At 40.2% G+C, this 25,452-nt stretch overlaps 1 protein-coding gene across 5 annotated transcripts in view; it reads right to left on the bottom strand.

The window, feature by feature from the left end:
- The window catches only part of SBF2 (SET binding factor 2), a 555,237-nt gene that overhangs the window by 220,543 nt on the left and 309,242 nt on the right, over window positions 1–25,452 (bottom strand). For all 5 annotated transcript variants that reach the window (XM_084630065.1, XM_084630064.1, XM_084630063.1 and 2 more), the window contains exons 7-8: window positions 2,132–2,264; window positions 713–821 (exon numbers count right to left, since the gene is read on the bottom strand). In XM_084630065.1, coding sequence (XP_084486191.1) covers window positions 713–821; window positions 2,132–2,264 — 242 coding nt within the window. The remainder of the gene's footprint in view (window positions 1–712; window positions 822–2,131; window positions 2,265–25,452) is intronic.

Here is a 25,452-nt window from a genome sequence, read left to right on the forward strand (position 1 = left end):
CTGCTAAATTCGACCTAAAGTCCTAGTGTAGACCAGGGCTTAGTGAATTCCCCAGGAATACAAAACAGGTCTAAAAATTTTAAGGCTCTTTACATTGCCAAAGTCATGTAAAGGAGCACTATTGTAATGGACAGTGTGACCTTATAAATGCTTATGGTGCTTTAGTGATTAGAATTGGTCTACATTTCTGGACTGAAAAAATCTCCTATCAAAATGTGCTCCATGAATTGTTTGCTACTGACCTTTCTGGACATTGTCAGTAGCCAATATAAAGTGTGAGTTTGAGTCCCCAGCCCTCACTTACTTTTCAGTTGCCTATGATGTAACACTGATCATATGGCTGCATATATTTGTTGACTAATAACTAGCAGTAAAGGGTCAATATTAGTACATTACTATTAGACAGAGGAGGCTTGGGGGAATTCCTCCAGTGCTTCCTACTCCCATTCTTCATCCATTGTATTGTAGTTTAAATAAATTACCAAAATAATTTAAACCAGCTCAATTATCTTTATTTTTTAACAAATAAATATATAGAATTCTAAAATACTGTGCAAAAATTTTTTTATTTTTTGGCGCAGAATTCCCCGAGGAGTTTACTTTGTATGGCTATGAATAGCTTAAACTAATAATGCTCGAAACATAAAAAATTCTCTACACAAATATCACTTTTGTCACCATGACTGTACATAATCTTTTTAGGCATACTTACAAGCTCATGAATGTCAGCACAAAAGATGGAATGTACACCAATAATGAAAGGCGTCGGTGAACTGAGAACTTCTAGCAGCTGTGCAGGTAGAATTGGAATATAGGGATAGCTGTGAAGAGATTTAATAAAAAGTTATGCTTTTTGTCTGCCCCATTAGATGAAGTCTTTCTTCACCTTTCTGCCACCTATTATAACTACTTCATAATTTGTCAATTAAAATTCTGGGGCATTCAGTACATCAATTATAAAGTACCACACTCAAAGTTATGAGGACATTCTGGCATGAAAATATAAAGTAGTACATCAAAACCCCAGACATTATCACAAGGGGCTTGTAATTCCTTTATAAAAATCTATCACAAATAAATAAACTGTTTCTGAATATGCATGTAAACTAAGAAGAAAAGACAAAAAAGAATATTCATAGTAATCTATCTAGGTTCGTATATGGTGCCCACTGATATGATAAATGTGTATAAAGAGATTATTATTGCACTAGAGACATTAGATCTGTTATGGAGTGCACACTAAGTTTTAACAATATAGTATGTTTGAAGTAAAGCATGAAGTACAATATATAATGCTAATTACTACTTTTGTATAGTGTCACATAACAACGAAATTCCCAAATGTAGAGCTTTGTGATGCAGACAATGTTTACTTAGGACTAAACTGAGAATACGACACTGCAATTGGAGGTGGGTCTCCAGCTCAGGTAGGCATACCAGCACTATCTTCGATCTACCTAACCTACCTAAAAATAGCAGTGAAGACATGGTGGCACAGACCCCGGCATGGGCTAGCAATGCGAGTACGTTCTTGAGGGTTCCCAGTGGGCTTGTACAGCTTGTATTGCTGCACCTTCACTGCTACTTTTAGCCATGCTACATAGATTAAAGATAGCAAGGGTATCCCTACCCCAACTGTGATGGCACCGCTGACTGTTGCCCTAAGAGGCTGATACACTAGCTTTTGACCTAAAAAAATGGGTTCAAATGTGGCTTTTTTCACAAGGAATTAGCTTGTTGGTTGCATTGGAGTCCATAGTGGACATCTGTACACCTTACAAAACTATCGTACAAACTGCTACAAGTGTCAGCCTCTGCTCGTGGATCATGACTGCATTAGAAAAAGAGATTTATAATCAGCTAGTACTGCTGGCAAGGTGTCTACACAGTATTTTTGTTAAATTACATACAATTTACATTGAAATGGACTAAATGAGATTCTGATAGATGAAGTACACAAACCGTAAGACCAAATGTCTGATCCTGAAAGCCTTTCCTCATGTGGTAATCCTTATTCATGAAAATAGTCCATTAACTTCAATGGCACATCTTGCATGAGTAAGGAAAACTTGTATAAATACAGGTTTTCAACATCAACTCCAAAGTGTCAAAGTTGTCTAACAAAACTCACCTATATTTGAGAGGAAACATTAAGGACTCCAGTGCTCTACAGGCATCACTGAGCCTCTGAAAACTTGCAGAATGAAAGAGAACCTTATTTTCTGTAAGGACCGCACAGAACAAGCTCAGAACATTTTGGATTCCTTAAAAAAAAAAAGTGTGTTTTACTAATTATGAACCCATAGCCAAAACAGAACAAAGAATAAAAATGAAAAATTATTAAGAATTCTTGGAGTCACTGGAGGAAAATTTGTAATAAGTATGCAAATGCCTTATCCTGTGATTTTTCTGCATTTTCTTTGACCGTCAGTTTTGATTTCTATTTTTCAAGTTGGTATAAACACCCACTGAATATTTTCCAGTAGTTCAAATATTTTCTATTACACCTCCTTTTCTATCCCATTTCCAAGGATTTTCTCCTCTGAAAACAATCCTAACACTGCTTAACAATGACCTCAAATGGTAGTATGCAAAGGTAAACATGAATCTATAGACCATTATTGGTGGTTGATCCAGGCTCAACTTCTGAACCTTTATGTAATATCTCTGAAAGTATTGCTGATCATGGACAAAGAGTTCATGAGGTCTGTCTAGTAAACACATTCATACTTTTATCTGTAAAAGTGTTTTCTGTGAGTCACTAGGTTAAACAAAGGCCAGTAAAACCTACACACTACATGTGATTGGAAGGAGTTAAAGAGGAGCTAACTGTCTAAACAAGCCCTGCAAGACTGAGGACAAGACACATGAATCAGATTAAACTGGTTTTGGTAAGATGGTATAATGAATAACCCGTTGCGTAAGTTACAAAGTAATGCACTCCTGGTGAAGACCAAAAAAAATGCATTTCCTTTATAGCAAAACGAGTCCCATCCTCTTAAACAGATGTGTCTTTAAGATATTCTAGAAATAAAGAAATTTCTTGAGAAATGCTGGAATTTATAAAATTTCCTGAGGACACAGACTGTGTTGTCACTAAAAGGGCTTGCATCACCTACGTAGGGTTTCTTGTTACCTTCCTAATAAAGATGGGGGGTTGTTTACAGGCAATTTTCTGTAGTGATCTTCTAAAATGGTATAGTTTTGCCTAACCACATTTTATTTAACACTTCTTAAAATAAGTTTATATTTTCTGTATTGCCAGTAAAATTTGTTTCTCTTTAAAAAACTGGGATTTGGAACCTGTTACATTGGGGTTAAGCACTATTGCAGTGTCTTGGAGAAAAAGAACTTCATTCTGACTTCTGAGAAGGCTGAGTCAAGAGTAATATAATGGTTTGTGGTTACAAACTCCATCCACATAGTACCAACAAGGAGCTGGCATAAGCCAGTGGAAACATGGAGAGACTCAAGCAACCTGAAGGATAGTAAGCCTTATTGCAAATATGAATGCAGAACAGTTTACTTTAAAACATGGGTAATACCCTCCAATTGTTTGTATCTAATGAGTGTACCAGTAATGTCATGTTTATATTCTGAAGAGTTAGATCTACTACTCTTCTTTCATTTACCTCTTGGAAGTTAATCCACCATCCCACCCACTGAGAGACGGAAAAAAAGATTACAAAGATGACTGGGCTGGCTGGAAGTTCAGATTGTCCTAGTTGAAGAAATAGTAAGTTATGAATCTATAAGTCTTATTTGTATGGTATACTAATTCTCCAAAGAGCTGTTTTGTTCAGGTCTTCAAAATATTTTAATGACAATCTATACCACTGTAAAATAATAAGAACTCATTTGTTAATTGTGCAGCACCTTTAGCAGACCTTGAAATCACTGGCTCAAAAAAGTTCTGAATAAGCTACTGAACCCATGTCTCTTCTCAGGTGGTTCTACGTATGGAAGTGAAAGTTTCTTTAGCATTCTAAAGCATTCTTTAGAGAGAGAAAGTACAGACTAATATTCATGCACTTCTAAAACTGTTTATAGGCTCAAGACTCTGAGTGAGGTATTGCTGCAAATATATCTGTGGCTGTGTTTAGTAGCACAATCACTAGCGGTATCTAGGCCATGGTTTTATGATACATTAAACATGAAAGGTTCTACAGAAAATCAAGTTTTTTCATCTAGTTAAAGGAACTTCTAGCAAAAATCACTTTTTAGGAATAAACCTGAAGTGGATGATGATAGGCAGACCTGAAACTTCAAAATCAATCTTATTACAACAAAGGTTACAAATATATATTTTTAGATTGCTTTATCATATTCTTGTAAGAATCTTAAATAGTAGCTGACGATAGGTATATCTGACTCACAAACCATCCTATAAGAGCTTGTGTAGTTCTACTAACTATGTTATAATAAAATAAAAGGCTACTGTGCTCAAGGTATTCCAAAAGGAAGGCAACTCCTATAAAACTCAGAGGAAGGACAGGAACATCCATATTCACATATTAGAAAGTTTTGGTGTATCAAAATTTTCTCAATGCTCATCTGATCAACATCTATAAAGAAAGATTCATTAAAAAGGTCATTTCCCCCCTCCCATCCCCATGTCACAATATTTGCCCTCTAACATGAGAGACCACAATAGATCAACGATTTTCCCTATATTATTGACTACAGCTGTGTGTTATGAATAGAGGGGTTTTTAAAAAACAAAATACTTCTGGTGAAATCAAGCTGTGGGAAACAAAAAGTCTGATTTTTTTTCCAGCTATGTGACACAAGAGGTTGCAGTAGATTACGATGAATGTAAAACTCTAAAAAGTATCTTAATTCAAATACCTTGGATACTCAGTAAACTATTACCTAGGATCAACTTTTGGGGAGGGGAGGGGGAGGGGGCGGAATCATTCTAAGTACATGTTCACAATCACATATCAAAGTAATACAGAGTTCTAAAAAGTACAAGGATAATTAAGCTACTGTTGACAAAAACATGAATAAGGAACAAAATTTGCTGTTATAAATAAATTACAGGTATGTTCAATTTAACTAATAAAGGACTGCCATGTCTCAATATAAATGGTATATGTCTTTCAATATTTATACAATCTATCCATGCAGCTTATTTTAAGATACAATAAACTTTTTACTAACAGGATTATTTTGGAAGATTTCCAGTCTGAGGCTAGTTCTACTGTTGCTTTAGGAAGTTGCTTGAGTGATTAAAAGAACCAATGCTCAGGCCATCTTCACAATCCAGTAAATATTTTTATGGATTACTTGTCCAGAACTAACACTTAGGAAAGTTTATTTCCTCTGAAACATTTGTATATGTCTCTCAAACTCTTTTTAACCCTGGCAGGTCATTCTTATTACAAATTTGCTTCACCATTTTCCTCTCCTACCTTGAATCCTGTTACAAACAAACAGTATGCCACAACTCTATGAAGATGATCAAGGTCCCAATTTAAAATGTATTTTATGTGTGTATAAATATATATATACACACACACCCCCACACACACACCCACAGATACATATTTTACACATATACCCACCTACTCCCCATCCCCACACACATTTTGTATGTATACACAAACTGCATAAAAGCGGGCGTTTTAGCTCCACTTGTGCCACATACCCTATTTGTAGGGGTCTGAATACAAAAATAGGTGCACAAGTGAGCACTACAACTGCATGTAAAACTCCAGCTTTTTTTAAAAACTGATTCTACCTAATACTTTGTGTCATTTGAATGCTGCATTCCAAACAAGCTGACAGACACAGAAGCAGCTTGAGCCTCTAGTTTTAGTAACTGCCTAGAAAGCAGTTATTAATATGCTAGAACTCAAGGGGGAAGGTGGAGGAAGAGGAGGAAACAACATAGCAGTGAGAACAAAGTAGTTGTACAATACAATATTACAGAGCATGCTAGGGCAAACACCAAGCTAGTATACTATTTTATAGCTGAGAATCGTTGCTTGCCAACAGCATATAACATTCAACTCACTTCTGATAGTTTATGATATCAGAGTATAAAAGCGTTTTGGGGGAGGAAGGGGGTATGGTCCAGGACTGATTACATGAAGTTTTGGACTCAGGGTCAGTGTATTCTTCATTTGTTGAATGTTTTTCTGTTAGACATTCTTAGCTCTTAAGAATTTCACTTCATTTACAACATGTTGGAAGCTAGATGGACTATAACTCTATGCTGAAGTTTAGACGAGTGAGCACTTTTCTACCTGTTGAAATTTGACCTTGGATGCAAACAAAAATGTCCCATACATTTTTCATTTGCAAAAACACCTTCTGAAACAAATGTTAGAATAAGTGATTAGGCATTTGAATTCAGCTACACTGAGTCTGGAGTTCATCAGTTCTGTCTTCATCACTAGGTGTGATCATAGATAACAAAAATTACTTTTTAAAAGGCCATATATAATAGAATAAGATGTAAAGAAAGTACGAATAAGTTAAATTATTTATTTGCAATGCTTTAAATTAAAAGAATGGGCAAAATCTCTCAAGAGTATCACGCCATATTGGTTTTACACACACAATGTAATCTGAATGTTGTGGTCTGTGTGTAAATACATACCATACACACAGAAAGCACACATTTATATATGTAGTACATATATATCTGTGATACGTGTACGTGTGTGTGTGTGACTCTTTACACTCATTCATAAATGCAACTTTGACCTGGAATTTTCCATACTTTGTCTCTGCCAAATAAATGGTTTATATTTTTAAAACCATTCAGCCATTTTTTTGAGTTCTGAGTACACGGACATCAAACCATCACCACCCCTGTTCATTGAAAAAGAAAACCTGGCCACATTTTTTGGCCTAGACTACAGCAGTAACAGATGAATGCAGTTTGAAACTTGGCTTATGAACAGAGCTCAGCGAGGAATCTTCTGTGCATTATTAAAATTGGAAAAAATGACTTTCAAAAAGACCTTAAATTGTAAGGTATGCACTCTATGCTATACTGGAAGAAGGACATGAGATACTGGATGTAGTTTAATTAGGCCACAACTTTATTAACTGTCTGGGGCTACTGGATAAAGAAGTGTACAGAGCAGGTAACTCCATGATCATTTCGTTACAGAAGGGAGCTTCCCCACCCCTTTTCTATCCTGGTTCCCAACCAACCCACTGCTGGGACCTTACAGCCCCCCTCCACTCTCAAATGAGGGTTAAGGTGGGTTATAAAGGAGAGGGGGGTTGGTTGCTATGCCAGTCATAGGAGCCTCGAACACCCCCGGTTTCTGCTCCTTTAACAAATACCCCCTGAAAATCCTTTACCAAACCATTTATCTGATCATTGTATCACTTCTCTATGGGGGACTTGTACTGTACATCTGCTCCACATTTACATAATGAGCTGTGACATCATATGCTCACTTCAGCTAAGCCCCCACCCTTGAACCCTGCGGGGAAGGCAACCCACCTCCCCAGTCTGCCTTAGCCAATCTGGCAGCAAAAAAATTCCTTCCCAGCCCCCCAGTAAAGGAGTGGCTAGCGCAGTGCTCACAGCAGATACTGACCAAAACTGGCATTTTGCCACTTTCAAGGGTGGGTGTTGCTCCACTTGGTCCAGGAGAAAGAGGGCTTCTCCCACTCAACTGTCACCTCCTCTCTTTCCAGTCATGGGGGGTGGGGGTGGGGGGAGAAGAGGGAGGGTGAGTCAGCATCCCCATGCTGACCTGCTCTGCATCTGCAGCAACATCCATGCCTCTCTGCCCTTAAAGTGGTATACCCCTTCCCCTGGAAAGCCAGACAACGGTCATCCATCCCCATTCCTCCCTCTGCTTAAGACGCAGTATGGACATAATCTGTGCATACCTTTCAAAAGCCAGCTTAAAGACACATTTCCCTAGCTTTTTGGCTTTGCACTCCAGAATGAGACATTTAGAGTTTGGGAAATTGGAAATCTATGCCGAGGGACAGGTTCTTCAAACAGTACCCGAGCTGGGAAGTTGGTCCCCTGCCATTTCTTGGGCCTTCCATTTTTTGGGTAGTGATAGGGTCCTGAAGCTCTCTCATGTCCCAGTGAGAACCTGGTCCCCAGTCTAAGCCCAACTTCCTGAAAGGAGTGTGGTAAGGTTACTAAACCTAAATCAGTAAACTTCTTGGACTACACCTTTTCTCTTATATACAGACTGATTTTGAAACTTGTGTGGCTCCGCTGTGATATCTTCATATTGCATTATTTTATTATTTGTTAAACACCTTATATACAGACACACAAAACAAGATTTTAAAATTGGGCATCTCGAGTTAGATTCCTAAATCCACATACAGGCCCCCAGAAAGACAAACAACCAAAATGTCATTTAAAGCCCTGAGAGATATTATTGCAAACAAACACTATAGAATAACAACCTTTGAGGATTTTGCATGCTACAAAGCATAACCATATTTGTTTTCAACCTTGAACTGCTTACTGACTTCAGACTTCAAGATACATCTGATGTTTAAACTGTCAGGGCACAAACAGACAACATGAAAAACAACAAACAAGTTGATTTTCACAGATTACTCATCTAACAATCCACAGGCAAACATACATCCTGTTGAACCTTACACATATGCTGGAAAATTTTAAACAAGGCTTCCTGACTTTTGCTGTTTTCAAGGATTTAAAGGATTTGTAATATGTACTAAAATATCTGACATCCTACCCTAACAAATGTATTAATCTGTCTGCTTCCTGTTGTTCTACAATACCAATTTAAGCACTGCGTGTGTGCTCACACAGAGTTTGTCAAATTGTTAACTGTAATTCACGGTGCAATTTTTCTAAATGAGACTAAAATACTATTGCTAACTTTTTAAAAACTTTTTTATAGTTAAATTTTAAACATAGGATTTGGAAATTTACCTAGCTCTACAGATTCAAATCAATATGCTGCAACAGGTTTCTGGCTCTTAGAATAGTCGGTAATAAGGAAAAGCTTAACCAAAGAAATAACCCACAATTTGGCCTGACTAATCCAGGAAATGGATCAGCAATGACCGAAAAGCTTCTCTAAAGAACACTGGAGGTTGACACTGCCTGTTACAAAGATTTTACAATTTGTACAGTGCAAAATCTCAAGGTGATTAGGAAACAAAAACAGTTGAGAAAAACACAGAAAACCTTTCATTTTTATTTTTAGACGTTACAGATCATAACTACAGAGGTACTTTGCTGAAGTACTGCTAATGAGAAGATAGATATGCTTGACTAATAAATAAAATGCAACAACTTTATTCAAATCAACTCAAACAAGTAACCCTTGTCAAATCTTATTTATTTTTCCCATCTATCATCAATCTCTAGGAACTTTTATAATAAAAACTAATAAAACTCCTGTCACACAATCCAATATCAGTTCACACATGCAAAATTACTCAGCCCCTTCAGACAGAAAATGTGTGAACTGAGCATCCCTAAAGGTCAATTTATTTGGACTTTGCCAGACTAAAGAGTAGTCTAACTCTAAATTCCAGAGCCTTCAACAGATGATCCTGACCAGTCAAACACATCTCAGGAATCAAGTGTCTCTGATGATTTCAACTGCTGGGATAAAGCACAGAGAAGCGATATTCAAGATACATAGAACCCAAACCAAAAGGGGCTTTATAGATCAAAATCAAAGTTTGAATTGGACCTAGAAACTAACATGAAGCCAGTTTAGTCTTTGGAGCATAGGTGTAATGAGTTTCCTACAAGGAGCACCATACAGTAAATGAGACATTGCCTTTTGAACTAATTTAAGTTTCTGAGAGAGGCCTTCAAGTGACAGCTCAACTGGTGTGGACTACTAGAATTCCAATACAGAGGTGACAAAAAGCATGCATCAGCAGTTGAGTGTCCAACAGGACATCAGGTGGTGAACCTGAGTCACCAACAGGGGCAAAACATCTTTATTTGAAGAGACAAATATCACCTTTATTTCCTACAGTTGTTTCTTCATAACCTTTTAGAATTACCTACAAATATTTTATCCAGGTTGGGCTTCAGGCAGGTAGTTCTCACCCAACTTCAGTGTTGTCTAGTCACTAGGAAACAGGATCAGCCACAATGTATGGCACAATTAGAGAGAGAGAGAGAGAAAGAGCTGACTGTAATCTTCATGCTGATGCCACTGCCACCTCAGTGATTTCATAAATCGGTTGAAAAGGAGGAGCAAAAGAACTGACCTCATCAGTTCTGCTACACAAAAGCACCTTTGCAAGCACATCAGCAATTGCCCAGCTATACTAAACTATTTGTAGTCTCCGACAGAGAAGAACAAAGACACTCAAGTGCACCTCTGCCAAAGTCCCCAGGGAACAACACAACAACACTTTGTCCAGGCTACAACAGGTACAGCTTAATTTGCATTTAAGCAGTAAACAAAGTTTTCAAGCAGAAACGGGGAGGAAGGGAAAACAAAGGAAGCTCACACAGATGAAAAAAAACCAGGAGGGAACATCCTTCCACAGAGACATTGTCTCCTAGTTCTCAGCTGGAAATGATTTTCAAATATTTTCATGGTAATACAAGGTAACAGACAATGGGGAGCATTACAGAGAAATAATAGTCCAAGATATCTAAACTACAGTGAGTATTCATGTGGAAAAAGTGTCGAACATACATTGCATAATATATCACCTTGAGGTATGTTTATTTAACTTACATTGGCATTTATTTAACTTACATTACATGTTTATTTAACTTACATAAAGTCTTATACTGTAACAATTGTATGTTCTGCCCAAGATGATGTCTTAATAGGTAAAGTACAATTTTAGTCTCAATTATATAAATTCTAAAAACACATGTTTTATAGATACTGCTTAAAAAGAACAATTACTCAATTACTCTTCTTGTAATAACTTTTCCAAGACTTTACTCTTTGTGTAGATTTTACTTTTAATCTCAGGATTATAAACTCTCCTTTGTTTCCTTTGAAAAGATGAATACCAAATCAAAAGAAATTAGACTACAGTAAAGAATAAACGCCAGAGGGATGAGGCAGTTGGGGTGTATGTAAAAATTGAACCTCAAGATTGTGATTTTAGGAGGCAATGACTTTTATTGTGACTACCTTTCACCCAGCTGTGGAGCTCACCCAAAATGTAAAATGGGAAGTAATAAGTATCTCTCAGTTTGTCCCTCTATCTGCATGGCTGAATGAACGTGTAATTGCTATTTTCTTAAGATTTCCAACATTTTGCTAGCCTTACATTTTAAAAATCATTTTTGAGTCAGGAGTGTTACAGGATGGTTGAGATAATGTTTATGGACCCATGACCTGTGGACTTGCTGACAGACTGGATATATTTTTGGATCCATAGACTTCCTGAGTCTTAAATAATTGGAATGGGGAGATTCTGTTTTAGCACAAAAGTGACCTAACTGGGCCCTACTGTGTGATGTCAGTGACCTTAGAAGGAGAGTGCTCTATTCTGATTTGCCAAGGGACTTCTGATGAGGAGTTCTCCAAGGGGGAAGGAACCAACCACGCCCCTCCATCTTCAAAAACTAAAGGAAAGGAAGATAACTTCAATTATTGGCATTCGGGTTTGTTGGGCTACATTGCGTGATGCTGCAGCCACTGGCTTCTGGCCTCTGGCCATGCAACACTACCATGCCTGACCAAGAGGTCCGTACTTCCTCACCCTCCCACCAGCCAGTGAGGGATAAGAGTCCAGCAACATGCTAAATCGAAGATCTGACATCTACAAGTACATAACCTTTAGTCAGCCAACAATTACATCAATGTTAAAACATCTGAACCAATAAGATCACCAGCTAATCTTTTCAACCCCATGCCAGCTTCCTGCAGCTTGAATAAAATCGAGAGTAATGAGAACCTTCCTGCATTGTGTCAGTATTTTTGTTTTCTTTTCTAATTTTTAATCAGTAGAAGGACACATCCATATTTAAACATTCTTCAACTTTTTTTTTTTTTTAAAGTCCTGAAGATGTCTGGCAGAGTGTGTGTGTGTGTGTGCATGCATAGAACTCACAGACTCTGAAAACAGTGCTTATGGAATAGCTCCTAAAATACCTAAAACAGCCCTAGGTTAAACAATCAGCTGTCTAAGAAATCACACATGCATATATTTTTTGGGCTAGTAGTTATATCTTTAATCCTGAGCAATCACGCGTTTTCACCTCAATTGTCACTTGAATATTAAATTTAACAAGGTGTGTCATCTTGAATTGTATTAGAATGTTTCAAGTAACCTTATATTGGGAATAAGAGATTGGCAACTACTACCTAACTACTGATAATTTGGGCATGCTGCCTTAATTAACATCAGAGCTGTAGTTTCAACATTAGCTTCAATCTGGAAGTGATTTGACCCTCCCTGTATCAGCTATTTGGCTAGAACATAAATATATCTATTTGCACTATGCCTGATAATACCCTGTTATTTCTGGAGTTGATACCTAACCAAGACTACTGTCTTCCCAAATCATTGCACAGAGCTTATAAAAAATTCTTGGTCCTTTTGATACGGTTTAATCAGCTGATAATTAGACTAATTTGAGGTTTGACATTAACCTACTATATTGTAATATGATTTGTTTGTATGTATTTTATTATTTTGCTTAGTTCACTGTAGTTTAGTTAAGCTAATAAAATATTGTGACCTCAGAACACCACCGTGCCAGATGGCAAAGGGCTCCTTTGTATGTAACAATAAAACTCAGCGGGACTGACCAGCTCCAAACATTCACACACTGTTGTCATGATATTAATTTAAAAGGTGTCATGTAATATACCATTTGAAAACTAGTAAAACATTGGTTCTTAATATCACTGTGAAATGTTTGTAACAACACTGTACATGAAATTATGGATATTATCTGATATTATGCTTTGGAGACTGTAAACAGATAAAAGATGCAAAAGAGGTTTTTTTTTCCAGATAAAGGGGCAGGCAAACACCTCAGGCTCAGTGGCAAACCGAGCCAGGTGAGACCAGAGATAAGGACAATGGACTACTCATTTGCATCAGAGATTACAGGAGAATCATTTGCATTGTAAAGTCACAGGAGACTCCAAAATCAACATGGTAGGGCACACAGGAAGCGGACCCAAGCTAAGCTCCCAGGAGGACTTCCTGACTTTGAAATCAAAAAATAAATTTTAGGGATATATGGAACTGCTGAAAGACTTTGGGGCATCCATCCCGAGTGATCAAAGAAATTTTGATGCTGTAAGGGTGGATCCTGTCTGCAACAGCTAGACACACTGGAAAAGTTGCTGTAAGTAGGGAAACCATCTTGAACAAGAACTATAGCGGATTAAGTTAAGTTTTACTCTTAGGCCAGGTCAATTCTCAAGAGTTAAGTCGACCCAGCTACATTGCTCAGGAGTGTGAGCAATCCATACCCCTGAACAATATAAGTAAGTTGGTGTAACCCCTGGTGTAGACAGTGCTGAGTCGATGGAAGAATTCTTCCATTAACCTAGCTACCGCCTCTCAGGGAGGTGGATTAACTACAGCGATGGGAGAACCCCTCCTGTTGCTGCAGTGCACGTAGGGGTCACCTTTCAAGGAGTAGCAAAGGCTGGTGGAAGCCAAAGAGGGGTTATCGTGCTGTGAGGATACTATTGATATCAGAGCTCTGAACCAAGGCTGCACAGTACAGACAGACCCAGGGTTGTAGGGCAGGCAATCACTACAACCCCTTACTGATCTGGTTTAACCCCAAAGCATCACAAATACATAAAATGGAAACTGTGGGTGGCTTGGATGTTTCTTCCCTAGATGTCATGGTTCCAGATCTGAAGAATCCCAAGGTACGCGTCCAGGGTGCAACTCTGTGACCCACCTAGTGGTGGTCCACAGAACTTCCCTAGGGTCCTCCCACGCCCGGTGCCTGAACAAGAACATTTAGTGTTTGAGGGATAGTTGCCTTGTGTGTTATTTCTTTCAGTGTGGGTGAACCAAAGTCTGACCACTTCCCCGTAATATGTGGAGGGAGGGAGGAAGGAAGAGTCTTTATTAAAATGTTTCTACATTTTTGGAAATACTGAAAGCTTTGAGTTTCCTCTGTCACAAAATGCCATTTTGAGCCGTGCAAAATTACTGGTTTTGGCAAATATTTTGTCCTACAGAGTCAAAACTTCAGAAAAATGGGCAAATGCTATAAAAATGATTTATGACAAGTTTAACCAGCCACAACATTTCTTTATTCATTCTCATAGCAGATCTAAAATATTAATTTGATGTGAAGGAGGAATCTTAAGTGACTGCTGACCTGTTCATGCACCTCAAAAATAGATGCGGTAGTGTGCCACCATGTCAAAATACTTTCAGACTGTTTGGTATGTCTGAATCAGACAATAATGGATTTCTATTTGCCAAACAACAACTGATGTTTATACCTTTAGAAGTGACCTTTGAAGAACCTTTCAACCTCTCATTAAAAAAAATCATTACTATTTTAATATAGCGCTCAGTGACTCAGGGGATTGACAAGAGCACATGGAACATTAACCTGTCTAGGTCACAGACTCAAATAAAGACTGGGTCAATAGGGATATGAAGTAACTGGTTTGTGACCTGCTGGAAATTAGTTTTGTGGACTCAGGCTTCTTGCTAGTAGGTATGTGTTCACATCACAAAAACCATTACCACAGCTGGCATTCTTGTTGGCATTCTCAGCATCTGGGCAAAGAAATGAATGGGCACAGAGACTGCATAATCTTCTCACACCTATTGGCCTCTTCCAGATCAGGACTGAGGCACATTGACAGGACAGTGGGAGGAAGCTGGTAGAGCATCTGCTTGTGTTGAATTTAATACATGCATAAATAAAAACTACAAGTCTCAAGAGGCCAGATTTTTAAAGGTTTTAGGTACCTAAAGATGTAGACTGGAGTTAGGTGCTTATAGCCAAACCAGACTGAATGCACCCAATCTCACCTGAGATGTTGGAAGTTAGACAGCATTATGCCTCGCCAGTACTTCTGGGAAGCAGTGATATTGAAAAAGACTTGTGCATCATGGTGGATAATCAACTCAACATGTGTTCTCAGTAAAACATGTCGTCCAAGAGAGCAAATGCTATCCTTGGATGTATAAACAGGGAATACTGAATAGGAGTAGGGAGGTTATATTACCTTTATACTTGGCACTGTTGCAGCCACTACTGGAATACTGTGTCCAGTTCTGGTGTCCACAATTCAAGAAGGAAGTTGATAAATTACAGAGGTTTCAGAGAAAAGCCGCAAGAATGGTTAAAGGATTTCAAAAAATGTTGAACAGAGAAAGGCTTAAGGAGCTCAATCTGTTTAATTTAACAAAGAGAAGGTTAAAGGGATGACTTGATCCCAGTCTGTAAGTACCAACAGAGGAAACAGAAATTTTATAACTGCGGGGTCTTCAACTTAATAGACAAAGATATAATGAAGATTTAATGGCTTGAACTTGATGCTATCCAAATTTACATTAGAAATAAGTAATTTTTTTAGGTTTCAGAGTAGCAGCCATGTTAGTCTGTATCCGCAAAAAGAAAAGGAGTACTTGTGGCATCTTAGAGACTAACAAATTTATTTGAGTATAAGCTTTCGTGAGCTACAGCTCACTTCATTGGATGCATGCAGTGGAAAATACAGTGGGGAGATTTATATACACAGAGAACATGAAACAATGGGTGTTACCATACACACTGTAACAAGACTCTATTAAAACACCACTAGGTGTCTATTTACATCTTTAGGTGCCCAAATACCTTTATAAGTCTGGCCCCAAGGTTATAAGGTTTCAATAGCACAAAAGTCATAGAAAAAATTACTAATTACTTTAGTAATAGATACTTTGGAAATAATGGGCCATATCCTCAGCCCTTTGTTCATTTTGAACATTGAACACTACATGTTTGGCATAGCTCCAAAGACTTCAACAGAACTATACCAGTGACTCCAGCTGAGGATATGTCTCAATATGTGGATCAAATGTTGTGTGTGACTACTTTTCTCATAGCTAAGAATTGGGGGTCAAGGGATATTTGGCAAAAAGCTAAGTAAAATATCTCAACTTGTAGGGTAATGCCAATGTGAACACATAGTAGACTAATGCCTGGAAGAGATTCCTGCATATCTTGTATTGCACATATCCTCCTAGAAAAGAATAATAGAGAACGTCAGAAATAATTTGGTAATTTGATTTGGATACCCAAAGGCAAAAAAAAAAAAGCTTCAATGAGGTGACAAGACAACCTGTGACTGGGATAGAATTCATGTTCTCTCCCAAATAATGAAAACAAACAAATTCAATGAAGAAGAATTGTTATTAACATCATAAACTATTTCTACTACATAAGAAATATTAAAGAGGCACATATATTTCACATTCACCAAGAAGTAGAAAAAGGCAAAATTAAGAAAATGAACAAGTGGCAAGAAAGATTAAGATGAAAAAATATTCCTGGGGGAAAAAAAATTTCAGAATTAACAAAATTAAATTCTGAGACAACTCAGAAGTAGAAAACTGACAACATACCCATCATCTTTATAAAGAAAATATCTAAGAATGAGAATAGTATTACTCTTGTATTGCATACAAGAAAGTGTATCGTTACAAAAGAAACTGTAAACTTGTCTGCTTCCTGCCTACAGACTACAGAGTTTTCCCTAAAGTACTTAACTAATGATAGAGTGTAATAATGGAATCAAACAAAAGCAAAAAAACACAAGAACAGAGACAGTTATCACCATGCTCCTGGGCCTATCTTCATACAGGCCCCAATTCAGCAAAGTACACAAACGTAATTACAGTGGAGTCACATCTTACGTGGGTTTAGGTTCTAAAGTCAGCACATAAGGCAAAAATCTCGTATAGTCAAAATCACCCTTGACAAAGGTCGACGAAGCCATCACCACCCACTTGCCTGGCCACCTGAACAATGAGTTTCACTTCTTTGTCAATGGTTGGGAAACCCTTAAAATCATTTACACATTCTTTCCATAGGTTTCGCCAACATGCATTGACTGTTTTCAGGCTTGACTGCATCCCTTGCTTGTTTAATATAAGTGATGCAATCGGCAATGTTGAAGAACTTCCAACACTCCATCACATTAAAATTGGGATCAGCATCCATAGCGCTACGTATCCGTGAGAACGTAAGCCACGTGTACGTGGCTTGAAATAGCGAATCACGCCTTGGTCGAGAGGTTGGAGGATGGAGGTGGTATTGGGGGAGAGAAAGGCGACTTCAACATCGTTATGCGCAAACTGGAGTGCCGCAGAGTGTCCAGGAGCATTGTCTACGATCAGCAACACTTTAAACTCAAGTCCTTTCTCTTCGAGGTACTGCTTGACCTCCAGAATGAAACACTTTTGGAATCAATCCAGAAATAATGCTGGCGTCACCCAAGCCTTTTTGATTGCCAGAACGCAGGCAGGAGATTTTTGTTCTTGCCTTTTAGGCCACAGGGATTTGCAGCCCTGTAGAGCAAGCCCAGCTTTATTAAATGCCGAGCTGCATTACCACGAAACAACACAGTGATACGGTCTTTAGCTGCTTTGAAGCCAGGGGCTTTTCTTTCTGATTTCGAAGTGTAAGTGCATTTGGGTATTTTTTTTCCAGAAGAGCCCAGTCTCGTCAGTATTAAAAACTTGTTCCGGAAGATAGCCCTTTGTTCTATGATTTTTTTTAATTGTTTGGGGTAGACTTTTGCTGCCTCTTCATTGGCAGATGCAGCTTCACCAGTAGTCTGCACATTTTTGAGGCTGAAGCGGTTCCTAAAACTGTTAAGCCAACCTTGGCTGGCTTTGAATTCCTTCTCGTCAGAAGGCTGTCCCACTTCGGCGGGAGGTTTGAACAGCACATAGAGACTAAGAGCCTTTTCTCGCAATGCGTTGCCATCAATAGGCATATGTTTATGGTTCATGTCTTCCAGCCATAAGTTTAATGCCTTTTTACTCTTCACTAAAATCTTATCATGCACCTGGTTTGTCACCTTAGCAGTTATTGGAGCACTTGATGCCACAGCTAGACGAATTTCTCTCTCTTGAATCTTGATGGCACGGATGCGAGATTCGTTGCGGCCATATTTACGCTACACATTGGAGACCGACATACCTTCTCTCAATAAGTCCAACACAGCCAGTTTTTCCTCCAGCGTTGGAACAGATCGCTGTTTCTTCAGTTGAGCACCAGATGAAGTAGTTGGCTTGTGTTTAGGGGCCATGTTGTATGAAAAATAAGTACAGTATCTTTAAACACTAGAATCACACTCAGTGTGGCGAGATACTCACACTATGAGAGGCACGCGGGAACTGAGACCAACTGAGGGAACAGCAGATTCACATCTCCCATGTCATGCTCACTCTGGGGCATATGCTCACTGAGTGGAGGTTTCCAGGCAGTTTGTACCATGCACAAGTGAAAGCATGGGAGAAAACACTGAGGTGCTTGAGGAAAAAATTACCCAATGAGTGGCAAAGGCTAGGAACACCAGTAGAGCGAAGACAATGGTTGACAATGCAAAGTAGTAATAAATCTGATAGGAAGGGCAGGACTAAGTCATGAACCGCTCTAAAGATGAGATCTTGACGCTTACATTTGATGGGGCAGTGAAGAGAGGAGGCAGTGGAGGGACTCAAAGAGGGGAGCTGACATAATTAAAGCAATAAGAAAGGAAGATAATTTTGGCTGCAGCTTTTTGAATAAGCTTGAGGGAGTGAAGATGACAACAGCCAGTGCCAGAGAGGAGCTGATTACAATAGTCAAAACATGAGACGATAGAGACCTGGGTGAGAGTTTTGGCTATCTGGAGAGAGAAAAAAGGCAGATGTTTGAGATAGTATGAAGGAAAAAGAGGTAAATATTAGACACAGCCTGAATGTATGTATGATGGTGCCCCCCATAAGGCTTTATGGAAATTGCTTATGAATGTATATGACATAACTAGAATATGTTTTATGCTACATATACCATGTAACATTTGATCAGCTTCTTGAGAAAGGAATGTGGAAATTAAGTGCCCAATCAAGAAGCACTTAAGGGACAATGGATCTTGGAAGGTCCAATCCATATAAGAAGTCTACATGAGGATGTTCAAAGTAGCAGGTAAGCAATGGCATGTCATGCATGGACATGTCACTTGCCCATGTGACTCCAAAACTCCATCTTGGAGCTGGACTTAGCATAGGAGAGAGGGGGGGGTCTCCACCCACAGGAGAAAGTCTATTTAAGCCTGGAGGAGACCCCTCCATTTTGTCTTCAGCTGGCTAAAGAGAGAGCCTCTCCACCCCCAAGGATACCTAAAAGAAACTGGAACAAAGGACAGTAACTACAGGGGGGGGGTGAGTGATTGCTGGACCCATACTAGAAGGAGACTAGTCTGTAAAAGGAAACTTACTGGAATTCCTCTTAGGGTAAGGTTTTATCTGTATTCAGTTTTCTTAGACAGACTTCCGTGTTCTATTTTATTTTGCTTGGTAATTCACTTTGTTCTGTCTGCTATTACTTGGAACCACTTAAATCCTACTTTCTGTATTTAATAAAATCACTTTTTACTTATTAATTAACCCAGAGTATATATTAATACCGGGGGGGGGGGGCAAACAGCTGTGCATATCTCTCTATCAGTGTTATAGAGCAGTGATCTCCAAACTTTTTTGCTCGCACACCCATATCAGTAAAAAATTTTTGAGCACGCACCCCCAATATATGTATATTTATTTATGTATAAATTATATACATGTCCTATTGTACTAATATATTATGTAAATTATAAAACATACATAAAAAATAAAAATTAAAAACAATGAGATAAAGATGAAATAAACAATATTTTTAATTTTTATTTTATTTTATTTAACGGTACAAAAAACCTTTTTGCTCTCACTAAAAAAATTATTATTAATAATAATATTTTTAGTGAGAGCAATGTGATGGAATATACTTTATTGTTTTTGAAAATCTTGGTTTAACACTTTGTGATACAGCGGGCGCTCAGGGTGGGGTGCGGGGTCTGGGAGGGAGTTAGGGTGTGGGAGGGTGCTCAGGGTGGGGGGGTGGGAGTAGGCTCAGGGCTGGGCAGGCAGGAGGTGCAGAGCACTTACCTGGGGCAGCTCCTGTTTGGTGCAGGGGTGTGCAGGTGGCTCTGTGCAGTGCAGCACCACCCCCATGGCCATGATTCTGGGAGCCGTGATTCTGGGAGCTGCCCTTCCCCCGCAGGCAGGGCCACCTGGAATGCAGGGGCTTTAGGGACTTCAGGGCCCTGGGCTAAGGGGGTCCCGGGGCCCTGGCCTGCAGCTCTAAAGCCCCTTTCGGAATGCAGCCCTACAAGCAGGGGCCGGAGGAGTCAGAAGGAGCAGGGGCAGCCGGGCAGCCAATGGCTGGAGAGAAGCAGCGTTTTCCCATTCAAAGAGCCGCTTCTCTCTGGCCGGCTTTGAAAGGGAAAGTGCCTCTTCTTTCTGGCCGCTGGCTGCCTGGCTGCCTCTGCTCCCCCATGGGCCAGAGGACTCAGGGCCGCCCCCACTTCTGCCTCCCCCCCCCCGGTAGTGCTCCTCCTGCCACGCCGCCCTTTTGCTCCGGCAGTGCTCCTCCTGCTGCAACCCCCAATCAATCATCTTGCGCACCCCACTATAAGGTTATACAGGGTAAAACGGATTCATTGGGGGTTTGGACCCCATTGGGAGTTGGGCATCTCAGTGTTAAAGACAGGAATACTTGTTAAGTTGCTTTCAGTTAAGTCTGCAGTTTTGGGGCATGTGGTTCAGACCCTGGGTCTGTGTTGGAGCAGACTGGTGTGTCTGGCTCCACAAGACAGGGTGCTGGAGTCCCAAGCTGGCAGGGAAAGCACGGGCAGATGTAGTCTTGACACTTCAGTTGGCAGCCCCAATGGGGTTTCTGTGATCCAATCCGTCACAGTATGGTTTCATGGAGAGGGTAGAATAAAAAATGACTACCAGATGATAGACCTGAGCAACTGGGAGGATGACAACATAATCAATGGTAATAAAAATGGAAGCGTGGAGAGGGCTTGAGAGGCAAACAAGGAGCTCAGTTATACCCATATTTATTTTAAACTATAGGCAGTATATCCACAAGTTGATGTCAGAAAGACGGTCTGAGATACAGGATTAGATGAAAGAAGATATGTCAGCAGTGGAGATGTAGATTTGTGAGTAAACAGTATAAACATGATATTCAAAGCTGTGAAAGCAGATATAATCATCTAAAGATAGGGGAGGGAGAAGGGTGGTGACCAATGAGTAAACCTTGTAGGATGCGCAATGAAAGGAGGAGAGGTGAGGAGTTGGATCCACCAATCAAGACATTGACAAAATGATCAAAGAGGTACAAATAATTAGAGGATGGAGTTGTGAAAGTCAATGGATGATAGGATTTTACCAGGTATGAAGTGTTTGACATTGTGATAAGCCACTGAGAAGTCAAGGAAAACAAGGATGCAATAGAAGCCATCGGAGTTAACTATTTGTGCTGTCTCTTGATAACGTTTGATCAACATTTTTAATATCAACTTTTGTTCTCTTTTTATGTAGAGCTTGCTTATTTTTTGTTTATTTTGTTTTGTCTTGCATTACTGACACTCCATCCTGCAGGACACTTAAATAGGAGGAGAGGGATAGCTCAGTGGTTTGAGCATTGGCCTGCTAAACCCAGGGTTGTGAGTTCAATCCTTGAGGGGGCCATTTAGGGATCTGCAGCAAAAATTGGGGATTGGTCCTGCTTTGAGCAGGGGTTGGACTAGATGACCTCCTGAGGTCCCTTCCAACCCTGATATTCTATGATTCTGTGACATTACCTTAAAAAGAATGGATACTTACCTTACAGTAACTGTGGTCCTTTAAAATATTGTAGTCAGTGTGGATTCCCACTATAGGTCTGCATGCAGGATTGGGGGCTCTTTTGAAAAGTAGTGTCTGTCAGGACCACACAGGTGTCCTATGCCTCCTCATACCCCCATATGAAGATATAAAGCATGGGTTGGCCACAACCCTCCCTCAGTTACTATGCAATAAAAGCCCATGCTACAGAGGAATCTGAAAAGTAGGGATGCAGGGTAGATCAAGGAATCCACACTGATACAACATCTCAAAGAACCACAGTTGCTATAGGGTAAGTAACAGTTCTTTCTTCTTTGAGTACATTTCAGTGGCGATCCCACTAGAGATGACTGGCAAGCAATGTCCTCCATGAACGATGGGAGTGAGGCTTTTCTGCCGTATCAAAGTGTCTGAATGCTGTTTTCCCAAATTTGCCATTGATCTGGCTTCCATGTCCAGTGCATAATGTTTAAAGCAAGAGAGTGGGTTGCTCTGAGCCCTTGCAGATCTCAGAGACTGGAATGTTACTGAAGCAGTCAGAAGATGCTGCCTGTACACTGGTGGAGTGTGCCTTGATGATCAGACGGAGAGGCTCACCAGCCATTTGATAGCGGGGGAAAAGTACACTGCGTGAGCCACTTCAAGATTCTCTACAATGAAATATCTTAGCATTTGGATGAGCCAGATATGGCCACAAAGAGCTGGGAAGACAGACTGAAAGGCCTGGTCCTGTTAGTAATAGAGAAAAGCTCTAGAGATGTCAAAATATGCAACTTATTTTCTCCCAGCATCAAGTGTGGCTTCAGGAGTAGCCTAGTAAAAACACTGATTGGTTAAGGTGGAATTCTCAGACCACCTTAGCGTTTGACATGAGATGTGGTTTCACAATTATCCTATCCCTGCAGAAGGATGTGTAAAGAGATCTGGCCATAAGGTCATGGAATTCACTGACTCTCCACGCTGCAGTAATGGCCGAGAGAAAGACCATCCTGATAGTAAAGTATATTGAGCACTCTGACACTGGTTCAAAGGGAAGCTCCATAAGCCTTAAAAGGATGATGTTGCGGTTCCACATAGAAGTTGAGTCACTGACTGGGGGTCAAATATGAAGGAGCTCCTTAAGGAAATCTGAAACCATAGGGTGTGAAAAGAGAGTATGCTTATACCAGAGCATGACATACCAATATTACAGCAAGGGAGTTTAATGCTGACATTGCACTTCAGAAGCAGCACACAGGCCAAAGTCTTCTGTATCAGGGCCTTGACAAGGTCATTATTATTCTGAGTTGCCCAATATAGAGAATAATTTCCATTTTGAGGAGTAAGTCAGTCTTCTTGTACTGAATAAGAATCTACTGAACTTGCAGGGAGCAGTATCTGTCAGTAGTGCTCAGCCAGCCCACATCCAAGCTGTCAGGTGCCACAACTGCAGGTCTGGGTGGAGTATCTGACCTTGAGTCTGAGATATTATATCTGGGCAGCTGGGGAGGCTGCCTGGTTATCTGTAATGAGTCCAACAGCCAAAACTCTCTCAACCAGTACATGACTATCAAAGCCTTGTTTTGTCTGAGGGATATTATTCGGGGGTTCAGAGTAATCAGCAGGAAAGCATATAGGAGTCCTTGACACCACTGAAGGTTAGACACTATATCTGTTTGGGAAGTCTGCTAGGTTATTGCAGAGCCCTGGAAGGCATAGAGCCAGTGGAGTTTCCCCATGTTGTTGACACCATACCCAGAGCTTGATAACTTCCTGACTAAAAGGAGATGACCGAGTCCCCACCCTGTATGTTTATATAGTGTAAAGCAGATGAGTTGTCCATCAGGATTTGCAGCATGGGATTCTGCAGAACAGGCAGGAATACTATGCAGACCAGTCTGATGGCATTCAGTACCAGGATGTTCATGGATAGCTTCAGTTCATACCCAGACTGTCTGCTTTACATCTACATGTGGCTCAGGTGGACACCCCAGACCATTCCTGAAGCATTGTCAGGGAAGAGACTGAGAATGGCACCCCTTTTAGTCATGTTGATTGTGTCTAGCCACCAAGTGAGTTCTCATAGGACTTGAGGCACGACTGTGATCTTCCTGTTCATGTGCTGACCGTATGGGAAGTATATGGACCTCAGCCACAGTTGTAATGGCTACAGGTGAAGTCTGCAAATGCTGTCATGTATATGCACAACACATGGGCTAAAAGTACCATGCATGTATACGCTGTTGTCATTAGGTCTGACTGTAGGTCGTATACCACCTATTGAAGAGATTGAAGCCTGTTCTCTGGCAGGTAGGCTCTTGCCAATCTGGAGTCAATTAAATCTCCCATGAAATCTATAATCTGTGATCGTGTGAGAGATGATTTCTCATAGTTTGCAAGGAGTCCCCTGGCTGCGAGAATAGGGAAATGACATATTCTTCCCAAACAGGTCAAGTCATTTGGATTTCTTGTTCTTAGGTGTGCTTTCGCTCAACCTCAACTTCACTTGTAGAGCCAGCATGACTAAGGATCCTGAGTTGAGGTGAGTGTAGAAATACTCATACCTCATGGAGGGTATTTGGTGCCTCTTTTGGACTTGCTTTGCCTTGGTGGTAGTGTGGCTGGTCTCTGCCACAGAACATTGGTTGGGTCAAGCAGTCCCTCATTAATGGGGAAAGTGATCCTGGCTGAACCAGAATCTAACAGAATGTCAAACAGCTTGTGAGATTTCTCTGGAGATTAAGATGTTGGTCATATCAGAGTCCCGGCAATCCTCACAAATTGTTCCTGGAATGCTTCAAAGGGCATGTCTACACTGCCGTGCAGTTCAGACTCAGAGGGTGTGAACACTAGTGCACACCGAAGTGCTGTGCTGTAACTCTTCTGTGTGATGCTGCAGGTGCAAACTTAAAAGTCCTGCATTAAACATTTAAATTCGTGCCTGCAGCATCCACATGGGGGGGTTACAGCGCAGCACTTCAGCATACATTGCTATTCACATCCCCTTAGTCCGAACCATGGGGCAGTGTAAACATGCCCAAAGTTTGGTATCAGTTCTGAATTGCATCCAGTGATGAAGGTAATCCAGTGATGAAAAGGAGAGATCTTCTGGTGATGAGGCAGGATGCTCTTTCTAGTATTTTGGAGCTGGTGGCCTGGGGAGGAAGGGATGCCTTTTGGGAAAGAGATCTCTTCCTTTTCCTCAGTGATGAAGACTGACTTCTCAATGACTGCCATGCTGGGGCCCAGTACAACCAACAGACCATGGTGTCACTGGTAGATTCACTGGGTGTTGGCAAGTCCAGTACCAGTCTTAACAGGCCACTGAGTGGTGCTGAGACTTGTAGGAGAAGCCTATAGGTCTCTCAGTGGGGTCAATCACAGGGGAAATATGTATGCCCTAGTGATAGTGAGAAGCCTTTTTAGGGGTGGTGCTTATGTGTAAAGCACTCTCATTATCGGAGTCTGTACTGGCAAATGTCTTGTCACCAACAGTGGACCTGAATCTGACCTATCAGGTCAGGATTGATGTAAAGGGGCATCATCAGAGCTGGGATCAGTGCCGGCCAAGTCTGCTACACTGAAGGCTGTTTCTTTTCCATAGCCCTCAGAACCATGCGGGGTTTGGTGAACTTCTCTCTGGCGGTTTTACAGTGC

This window comes from Lepidochelys olivacea (assembly GCF_965140295.1).
Source record: "Lepidochelys olivacea isolate rLepOli2 genome assembly, chromosome: 6".
In the NCBI taxonomy this organism is placed as follows: Eukaryota; Metazoa; Chordata; order Testudines; family Cheloniidae; genus Lepidochelys; species Lepidochelys olivacea.